Here is a 10,815-nt window from a genome sequence, read left to right as displayed (position 1 = left end):
TGTGCTTAATAAAATCATAAGAATTTTACAAACAAAGTTCACTACAATTACAAGTACATTTGATTTAAATAGTTAAGGATATTGGACTGGTAACCATCGCGTTTGGCGAAAAACCTCTATCAAAACTCACCACCAGGTTGCCTCGGAATCTGCAACCTGTTTTTGACGAATTTTACTAGTTTTTACGATTTCAATGCGAAAATCACTGTGCTTAATAAAATCATTAGAATTTTACAAACAAAGTTCACTACAATTACAAGTACATTTGATTTAAATAGTTAAGGATATTGGACTGGTAACCATCGCGTTTGGCGAAAAACCTCTATCAAAACTCACCACCAGGTTGCGCTTGGTAAAAGATGACTAACGTTCGTTCTTTGAACATTCTATAGTTGGCTATGCTTACTAACTCGGAATCTGCAACCTGTTTTTGACGAATTTTACTAGTTTTTACGATTTCAATGCGAAAATCACTGTGCTTAATAAAATCATTAGAATTTTACAAACAAAGTTCACTACAATTACAAGTACATTTGATTTAAATAGTTAAGGATATTGGACTGGTAACCATCGCGTTTGGCGAAAAACCTCTATCAAAACTCACCACCAGGTTGCGCTTGGTAAAAGATGACTAACGTTCGTTCTTTGAACATTCTATAGTTGGCTATGCTTACTAACTCGGAATCTGCAACCTGTTTTTGACGAATTTTACTAGTTTTTACGATTTCAATGCGAAAATCACTGTGCTTAATAAAATCATTAGAATTTTACAAACAAAGTTCACTACAATTACAAGTACATTTGATTTAAATAGTTAAGGATATTGGACTGGTAACCATCGCGTTTGGCGAAAAACCTCTATCAAAACTCACCACCAGGTTGCGCTTGGTAAAAGATGACTAACGTTCGTTCTTTGAACATTCTATAGTTGGCTATGCTTACTAACTCGGAATCTCCAACCTGTTTTTGACGAATTTTACTAGTTTTTACGATTTCAATGCGAAAATCACTGTGCTTAATAAAATCATTAGAATTTTACAAACAAAGTTCACTACAATTACAAGTACATTTGATTTAAATAGTTAAGGATATTGGACTGGTAACCATCGCGTTTGGCGAAAAACCTCTATCAAAACTCACCACCAGGTTGCGCTTGGTAAAAGATGACTAACGTTCGTTCTTTGAACATTCTATAGTTGGCTATGCTTACTAACTCGGAATCTCCAACCTGTTTTTGACGAATTTTACTAGTTTTTACGATTTCAATGCGAAAATCACTGTGCTTAATGAAATCATTAGAATTTTACAAACAAAGTTCACTACAATTACAAGTACATTTGATTTAAATAGTTAAGGATATTGGACTGGTAACCATCGCGTTTGGCGAAAAACCTCTATCAAAACTCACCACCAGGTTGCGCTTGGTAAAAGATGACTAACGTTCGTTCTTTGAACATTCTATAGTTGGCTATGCTTACTAACTCGGAATCTCCAACCTGTTTTTGACGAATTTTACTAGTTTTTACGATTTCAATGCGAAAATCACTGTGCTTAATGAAATCATTAGAATTTTACAAACATAGTTCACTACAATTACAAGTACATTTGATTTAAATAGTTAAGGATATTGGACTGGTAACCATCGCGTTTGGCGAAAAACCTCTATCAAAACTCACCACCAGGTTGCGCTTGGTAAAAGATGACTAACGTTCGTTCTTTGAACATTCTATAGTTGGCTATGCTTACTAACTCGGAATCTCCAACCTGTTTTTGACGAATTTTACTAGTTTTTACGATTTCAATGCGAAAATCACTGTGCTTAATAAAATCATTAGAATTTTACAAACAAAGTTCACTACAATTACAAGTACATTTGATTTAAATAGTTAAGGATATTGGACTGGTAACCATCGCGTTTGGCGAAAAACCTCTATCAAAACTCACCACCAGGTTGCGCTTGGTAAAAGATGACTAACGTTCGTTCTTTGAACATTCTATAGTTGGCTATGCTTACTAACTCGGAATCTCCAACCTGTTTTTGACGAATTTTACTAGTTTTTACGATTTCAATGCGAAAAAATCACTGTGCTTAATGAAATCATTAGAATTTTACAAACAAAGTTCACTACAATTACAAGTACATTTGATTTAAATAGTTAAGGATATTGGACTGGTAACCATCGCGTTTGGCGAAAAACCTCTATCAAAACTCACCACCAGGTTGCGCTTGGTAAAAGATGACTAACGTTCGTTCTTTGAACATTCTATAGTTGGCTATGCTTACTAACTCGGAATCTCCAACCTGTTTTTGACGAATTTTACTAGTTCTTACGATTTCCATGCGAAAATCACTGTGCTTAATAAAATCATTAGAATTTTACAAACAAAGTTCACTACAATTACAAGTACATTTGATTTAAATAGTTAAGGATATTGGACTGGTAACCATCGCGTTTGGCGAAAAACCTCTATCAAAACTCACCACCAGGTTGCGCTTGGTAAAAGATGACTAACGTTCGTTCTTTGAACATTCTATAGTTGGCTATGCTTACTAACTCGGAATCTGCAACCTGTTTTTGACGAATTTTACTAGTTTTTACGATTTCAATGCGAAAATCACTGTGCTTAATAAAATCATTAGAATTTTACAAACAAAGTTCACTACAATTACAAGTACATTTGATTTAAATAGTTAAGGATATTGGACTGGTAACCATCGCGTTTGGCGAAAAACCTCTATCAAAACTCACCACCAGGTTGCGCTTGGTAAAAGATGACTAACGTTCGTTCTTTGAACATTCTATAGTTGGCTATGCTTACTAACTCGGAATCTGCAACCTGTTTTTGACGAATTTTACTAGTTTTTACGATTTCAATGCGAAAATCACTGTGCTTAATGAAATCATTAGAATTTTACAAACAAAGTTCACTACAATTACAAGTACATTTGATTTAAATAGTTAAGGATATTGGACTGGTAACCATCGCGTTTGGCGAAAAACCTCTATCAAAACTCACCACCAGGTTGCGCTTGGTAAAAGATGACTAACGTTCGTTCTTTGAACATTCTATAGTTGGCTATGCTTACTAACTCGGAATCTCCAACCTGTTTTTGACGAATTTTACTAGTTTTTACGATTTCAATGCGAAAATCACTGTGCTTAATAAAATCATTAGAATTTTACAAACAAAGTTCACTACAATTACAAGTACATTTGATTTAAATAGTTAAGGATATTGGACTGGTAACCATCGCGTTTGGCGAAAAACCTCTATCAAAACTCACCACCAGGTTGCGCTTGGTAAAAGATGACTAACGTTCGTTCTTTGAACATTCTATAGTTGGCTATGCTTACTAACTCGGAATCTGCAACCTGTTTTTGACGAATTTTACTAGTTTTTACGATTTCAATGCGAAAATCACTGTGCTTAATAAAATCATTAGAATTTTACAAACAAAGTTCACTACAATTACAAGTACATTTGATTTAAATAGTTAAGGATATTGGACTGGTAACCATCGCGTTTGGCGAAAAACCTCTATCAAAACTCACCACCAGGTTGCGCTTGGTAAAAGATGACTAACGTTCGTTCTTTGAACATTCTATAGTTGGCTATGCTTACTAACTCGGAATCTCCAACCTGTTTTTGACGAATTTTACTAGTTTTTACGATTTCAATGCGAAAATCACTGTGCTTAATGAAATCATTAGAATTTTACAAACAAAGTTCACTACAATTACAAGTACATTTGATTTAAATAGTTAAGGATATTGGACTGGTAACCATCGCGTTTGGCGAAAAACCTCTATCAAAACTCACCACCCAGGTTGCGCTTGGTAAAAGATGACTAACGTTCGTTCTTTGAACATTCTATAGTTGGCTATGCTTACTAACTCGGAATCTGCAACCTGTTTTTGACGAATTTTACTAGTTTTTACGATTTCAATGCGAAAATCACTGTGCTTAATAAAATCATTAGAATTTTACAAACAAAGTTCACTACAATTACAAGTACATTTGATTTAAATAGTTAAGGATATTGGACTGGTAACCATCGCGTTTGGCGAAAAACCTCTATCAAACTCACCACCACCAGGTTGCGCTTGGTAAAAGATGACTAACGTTCGTTCTTTGAACATTCTATAGTTGGCTATGCTTACTAACTCGGAATCTCCAACCTGTTTTTGACGAATTTTACTAGTTTTTACGATTTCAATGCGAAAATCACTGTGCTTAATGAAATCATTAGAATTTTACAAACAAAGTTCACTACAATTACAAGTACATTTGATTTAAATAGTTAAGGATATTGGACTGGTAACCATCGCGTTTGGCGAAAAACCTCTATCAAAACTCACCACCAGGTTGCGCTTGGTAAAAGATGACTAACGTTCGTTCTTTGAACATTCTATAGTTGGCTATGCTTACTAACTCGGAATCTCCAACCTGTTTTTGACGAATTTTACTAGTTTTTACGATTTCAATGCGAAAATCACTGTGCTTAATAAAATCATTAGAATTTTACAAACAAAGTTCACTACAATTACAAGTACATTTGATTTAAATAGTTAAGGATATTGTACTGGTAACCATCGCGTTTGGCGAAAAACCTCTATCAAAACTCACCACCAGGTTGCGCTTGGTAAAAGATGACTAACGTTCGTTCTTTGAACATTCTATAGTTGGCTATGCTTACTAACTCGGAATCTCCAACCTGTTTTTGACGAATTTTACTAGTTTTTACGATTTCAATGCGAAAATCACTGTGCTTAATGAAATCATTAGAATTTTACAAACAAAGTTCACTACAATTACAAGTACATTTGATTTAAATAGTTAAGGATATTGGACTGGTAACCATCGCGTTTGGCGAAAAACCTCTATCAAAACTCACCACCAGGTTGCGCTTGGTAAAAGATGACTAACGTTCGTTCTTTGAACATTCTATAGTTGGCTATGCTTACTAACTCGGAATCTGCAACCTGTTTTTGACGAATTTTACTAGTTTTTACGATTTCAATGCGAAAATCACTGTGCTTAATAAAATCATTAGAATTTTACAAACAAAGCTCACTATCAAAAGTCACCACCAGGTTGCGCTTGGTAAAAGATGACTAACGTTCGTTCTTTGATTTAAATAGTTAAGGATATTGGACTGGTAACCATCGCGTTTGGCGAAAAACCTCTATCAAAACTCACCACCAAAAGATGACTTTCGTTCTTGGAAAAAGATGACGAATAACGTTCGTTCTTTGAATTTTACAAACAAAGTTCATTACAATTACAAGTACATTTGATTTAAATAGTTAAGGATATTGGACTGGTAACCATCGCGTTTGGCGAAAAACCTCTATCAAAACTCACCACCAGGTTGCGCTTGAAACATTCTATAGTTGGCAACTAACTCGGAATCTGTTTTTTGACGAATTTTACTAGTTTTTACGATTTCAATGCGAAAATCACTGTGCTTAATGAAATCATTAGAATTTTACAAACAAAGTTCACTACAATTACAAGTACATTTGATTTAAATAGTTAAGGATATTGGACTGGTAACCATCGCGTTTGGCGAAAAACCTCTATCAAAAACTCTCACCACCAGGTTGCGCTTGGTAAAAGATGACTAACGTTCGTTCTTTGAACATTCTATAGTTGGCTATGCTTACTAACTCGGAATCTCCAACCTGTTTTTGACGAATTTTACTAGTTTTTACGATTTCAATGCGAAAATCACTGTGCTTAATGAAATCATTAGAATTTTACAAACAAAGTTCACTACAATTACAAGTACATTTGATTTAAATAGTTAAGGATATTGGACTGGTAACCATCGCGTTTGGCGAAAAACCTCTATCAAAACTCACCACCAGGTTGCGCTTGGTAAAAGATGACTAACGTTCGTTCTTTGAACATTCTATAGTTGGCTATGCTTACTAACTCGGAATCTCCAACCTGTTTTTGACGAATTTTACTAGTTTTTACGATTTCAATGCGAAAATCACTGTGCTTAATAAAATCATTAGAATTTTACAAACAAAGTTCACTACAATTACAAGTACATTTGATTTAAATAGTTAAGGATATTGGACTGGTAACCATCGCGTTTGGCGAAAAACCTCTATCAAAACTCACCACCAGGTTGCGCTTGGTAAAAGATGACTAACGTTCGTTCTTTGAACATTCTATAGTTGGCTATGCTTACTAACTCGGAATCTCCAACCTGTTTTTGACGAATTTTACTAGTTTTTACGATTTCAATGCGAAAATCACTGTGCTTAATAAAATCATTAGAATTTTACAAACAAAGTTCACTACAATTACAAGTACATTTGATTTAAATAGTTAAGGATATTGGACTGGTAACCATCGCGTTTGGCGAAAAACCTCTATCAAAACTCACCACCAGGTTGCGCTTGGTAAAAGATGACTAACGTTCGTTCTTTGAACATTCTATAGTTGGCTATGCTTACTAACTCGGAATCTCCAACCTGTTTTTGACGAATTTTACTAGTTTTTACGATTTCAATGCGAAAATCACTGTGCTTAATAAAATCATTAGAATTTTACAAACAAAGTTCACTACAATTACAAGTACATTTGATTTAAATAGTTAAGGATATTGGACTGGTAACCATCGCGTTTGGCGAAAAACCTCTATCAAAACTCACCACCAGGTTGCGCTTGGTAAAAGATGACTAACGTTCGTTCTTTGAACATTCTATAGTTGGCTATGCTTACTAACTCGGAATCTCCAACCTGTTTTTGACGAATTTTACTAGTTTTTACGATTTCAATGCGAAAATCACTGTGCTTAATAAAATCATTAGAATTTTACAAACAAAGTTCACTACAATTACAAGTACATTTGATTTAAATAGTTAAGGATATTGGACTGGTAACCATCGCGTTTGGCGAAAAACCTCTATCAAAACTCACCACCAGGTTGCGCTTGGTAAAAGATGACTAACGTTCGTTCTTTGAACATTCTATAGTTGGCTATGCTTACTAACTCGGAATCTCCAACCTGTTTTTGACGAATTTTACTAGTTTTTACGATTTCAATGCGAAAATCACTGTGCTTAATGAAATCATTAGAATTTTACAAACAAAGTTCACTACAATTACAAGTACATTTGATTTAAATAGTTAAGGATATTGGACTGGTAACCATCGCGTTTGGCGAAAAACCTCTATCAAAACTCACCACCAGGTTGCGCTTGGTAAAAGATGACTAACGTTCGTTCTTTGAACATTCTATAGTTGGCTATGCTTACTAACTCGGAATCTGCAACCTGTTTTTGACGAATTTTACTAGTTTTTACGATTTCAATGCGAAAATCACTGTGCTTAATAAAATCATAAGAATTTTACAAACAAAGTTCACTACAATTACAAGTACATTTGATTTAAATAGTTAAGGATATTGGACTGGTAACCATCGCGTTTGGCGAAAAACCTCTATCAAAACTCACCACCAGGTTGCGCTTGGTAAAAGATGACTAACGTTCGTTCTTTGAACATTCTATAGTTGGCTATGCTTACTAACTCGGAATCTGCAACCTGTTTTTGACGAATTTTACTAGTTTTTACGATTTCAATGCGAAAATCACTGTGCTTAAAATCATAAGAATTTTTTTTGTCGAAATCAAAGTTTACCTTGGCATCTGTTATTTTTCCTTTGTTTGTTTAGTTTCTTCTTCTCCCACTTATCTAACTTCCGTTTAAGTTGAGTTTTCATTTTATCAGAGTCCTGCTTTTCCCCTGAAATTGGATGGCATATGCTGGCTTGCCTTCCTTAAACAAAAAGATTATAGCACATACATACCCTACTAGCCTTTGTCCGTCCCAGGGACATCCCATCTACGTCCTGGCTGGCCGATCGGGACGTCCTATTCTGACGGCAGATGTACGTCACCAGGATGTCCTAATGTCCGGTTTTAGGGACGTCCACTGGAGGACGTCCTACGGACGTAATTAATTGGAAGTCCTGGTAACGTCCTTATTTGGGAGTACTACGGACGTCCTTAGTTGGACGTCTGCAGGATGGCAAATCCGTACGTTCAGTGAACGTACGTATTGGAACATCCGCGGAATGTCCGGATCGCGGCAGCCAAAGGACGCAAGAAAATTTGTTTAAATTAAAATAAAACCATAAATTTTTGGTAATTGATTTACATTTATTTTTACAAAATACAAACAATTAAACAAAAATTTAGCAGGTAACATCAAAAGCCTAAAAGGTCCCGCTTCTTCTTCACTGTCGGTGTAAATGAACTTGCCAGCTCTATCACTAGTTTTCGAACTGGCTTTTTTGGAACCAAGCTGTGTAATGGCTACATCGAAATCGCTGTCGACCGAGGTAATTGATGTTTGCGAAGGTGTTCTCACCTGGACGGAAAGAATAAAAAATGGGAAATTGTGATCGGCGTAGAAACTCGAACAGGAAGATGATTTGAAATACCGGTCTCTTCCATCTACTGTTTGTTTCAGTATCAGAGGTAGCCGATTCGGCACTGATGGAAGATAGCGAGCGGAATCAACGACTTTCGCCCCCATTCATGTACGTGCGTTTGTATGGGTTGTCTTCCTTTAAATGATTGGGACGACCAACGATTCCATTTTTATCCTGCAACCAAATAAATTCAACGCACACAGATTGAGAACTGTTTCCTTGTCATCGATAATTACGGAAAAGCCAAACCTTTTTCATTGCGGGGATGTTCGACTGTACGCCTGCTATGAGTTGAATGACTTGTTCAAAGCCTTCTTTTTGGATCGTTTCCCCACGTAAATATACAAGGTCATAGACATTGGAGCCATGATTGGCGTCAGTTCTGCTGGGGTGATAGTTTTTTGTAGATCAGACAGAGACAAAATCGCTGTTGCTTGTGGAAGGTTTGTTCTCGCAATCGAAAATACGATCGTGATAATTTCTCTCTTCGGCTGACCATGTAACACAAATTTCGAACCTACAGCGAAGAACAGTTTTTACTGACAACTCTGCATTTAACGAGATAAAATAATAAAGTTAATGAGAAGTATGTTCATACCCTCTCTAGGTCTTGTCGTAGCTGTACAAACAATTTCATACGTTCCATATCTTGCTGTTGTTGCTGACTTAATCTTTCCGTTTCAGTGGTTTTGGGCGGTAGCAATGGTCTGTCTCGGTTGGACTGGAAATTTTAAAAAAGAAAATTGATTGCTTGTAGTAGAGTCACATGAATTTGGGAGCACACACCTTTCGTTTAAGAACCCAAAAGTTGAAAATTTGATCAACGACAACGACATCGAGATCAAGATCTAGCGTCCGCGCCGTTTCATTAATGCTGGCATGCTTATAAAAGTCCGATTCGATGAGTTGTAGCCTTTTCACACACAAGTAACTCTAAATAATTAAACGCAAAACGTAAAAATGTTTATGTATCCTATACTTTTGGGCACGGATTAAGTGCCTTTCTTCGACGGTCATTTCTTTTTTCAGCTTTCTAACGGATTGGGTGTTCTCCTCCCCCTCGCCTTCAACATGAGATCCCGTGATCCATATCCAATATTGATATCATGGAAATCAATAATAAGGAATAGTGTTACGTGCTCCTGGACATTTTCTTGGGCACTGCTCAGCGATGGTACCGATTTCGGTTTGCTACCTAAGACGATAATAAATTAATGTAGTTACTAGTTGAAAATGCATCTAAGTGAAATGATAATTAAAGAATGGCTCTCAGATACTATCTAGCAGGAAGATTAGAACGAAAAGCCTTTAAACCATAAAAATAAAATTAATTTAGATTCAATTACACATATGTGTCCATTCATAGCTGGGTGTGTAGTTGGTTTTCTCCTCAACAACAGAATTGGATGTCTTGCTTCTGTAAATTGAAATCCGTTAAAGCTCAGTACTTGCATCTTGAGATTAATGTCTTGACGTAACTAACAGCTGTAATGCTGTTATTTCATCTGAACGATAAGAAAAATGATTACATAAATTTCACGAACAAAAAATCTGTGAAAATCTAGATTACCAGAAGGATGATAGCTATAAGGCAGCTAACAAGTTGGTTCCCAAATGGTTCATGGTAAATCATGCTCTAGTTTCATGATTCTCCTTGAAAGTAACCACCTAAGAAACATTTCGGATTAGTAATGTGTGTCAAATTTCCAACTGCAACTAATAAAATTATGTCTACACTTTAAATACCTTTCCTTCCAAGTAAATTTTTTCTTCTGTGGTGCTAATGCCAACATGAATTTGAAATGTACCAAAACTGCCAAACCTAGGTAATAGAAAATTTTTAATTTTACTGAAACTAGCCACTTACCTGTCAAACAAACACCGCTTACAATAAGCAACTTCAACGATTCATAGAATTGTAGGATGTTGACACTTCGAGCTTGAAACAGTCGTCTGCTTGTAGTAACCGTTGCCATATATATCGTAAAAAACAATATTTTGCGCAAGGGCAAACAGTGTTTTATTATGAAATTAACGTTTCTTACATTATTTTCATATAATAATTTTCTTAGTTATCTGTGTATTAAGAGGTACTTATGTGCCCTCCCAAGAATCCTCATTGAGGCACGAAGAAAAAAAAAGTGAATAGCGACACTAGTAAAGGGCGGGTGATGGTAGGCCTGAAAACACCAGTGAAATGCGAAAATCCAAATACTGTATAAACAAAATTACTTTTCTATTAAATGAGCTCTAAAAAGCAATAGAAAAAGCATATAATCCTGCAAAAATATTATGAATGTAAATTTTTTTAAAAAAGTTATAATGCAGTGAAAAGGCGTCATATTGATAACGGTGTTTGA

At 35.6% G+C, this 10,815-nt stretch overlaps 1 protein-coding gene across 3 annotated transcripts; it reads right to left on the bottom strand.

The window, feature by feature from the left end:
- Positions 1-8,159: 8,159 nt before the first annotated feature.
- On the bottom strand, positions 8,160-10,355 carry LOC130693984 (protein Jade-1-like). Of its 3 annotated transcripts, none has more exons than XR_009001847.2 (9): positions 10,202-10,355; positions 10,026-10,123; positions 9,802-9,960; positions 9,435-9,646; positions 9,242-9,368; positions 9,054-9,176; positions 8,705-8,972; positions 8,465-8,629; positions 8,160-8,391 (listed from the first exon to the last, which is right to left on the bottom strand). XR_009001847.2 is itself a non-coding variant. In XM_057517143.2 (7 exons), the coding sequence occupies exons 4-7, from the start codon at positions 9,470-9,472 to the stop codon at positions 8,832-8,834; spliced, it is 429 nt and encodes a 142-aa protein (XP_057373126.1). In that variant the 5' UTR covers positions 9,473-9,650; positions 9,802-9,960; positions 10,026-10,123; positions 10,202-10,352; the 3' UTR covers positions 8,704-8,831. The 3 variants fall into 3 exon arrangements, 1 of the variants encoding a protein (XP_057373126.1); XR_009001846.2 differs by having other exon boundaries at positions 9,435-9,650; positions 10,202-10,354; XM_057517143.2 differs by lacking the exons at positions 8,160-8,391; positions 8,465-8,629 and having other exon boundaries at positions 8,704-8,972; positions 9,435-9,650; positions 10,202-10,352.
- Between the last annotated feature and the right edge of the window lie 460 nt (positions 10,356-10,815).

This window comes from Daphnia carinata, chromosome 7 (assembly GCF_022539665.2).
Source record: "Daphnia carinata strain CSIRO-1 chromosome 7, CSIRO_AGI_Dcar_HiC_V3, whole genome shotgun sequence".
Taxonomy (NCBI): domain Eukaryota; kingdom Metazoa; phylum Arthropoda; class Branchiopoda; order Diplostraca; family Daphniidae; genus Daphnia; species Daphnia carinata.
The sequence above is the reverse complement of the archived record's forward strand: the minus strand, read 5'-3'. Positions and strand labels throughout refer to the sequence as shown.

Excerpts from the sequence above, each read along its gene's own strand:
- LOC130693984 (XM_057517143.2), bottom strand. The coding sequence starts at position 9,472 with ATGACCGTCGAAGAAAGGCACTTAATCCGTGCCCAAAA. Across the intron at positions 9,177-9,241 it reads TTTGGGTTCTTAAACGAAAG|TCCAACCGAGACAGACCATT; the intron begins GTGTGTGCTCCC and ends TAAAATTTCCAG. Across the intron at positions 8,973-9,053 it reads TACGACAAGACCTAGAGAGG|GTTCGAAATTTGTGTTACAT; the intron begins GTATGAACATAC and ends TCTTCGCTGTAG.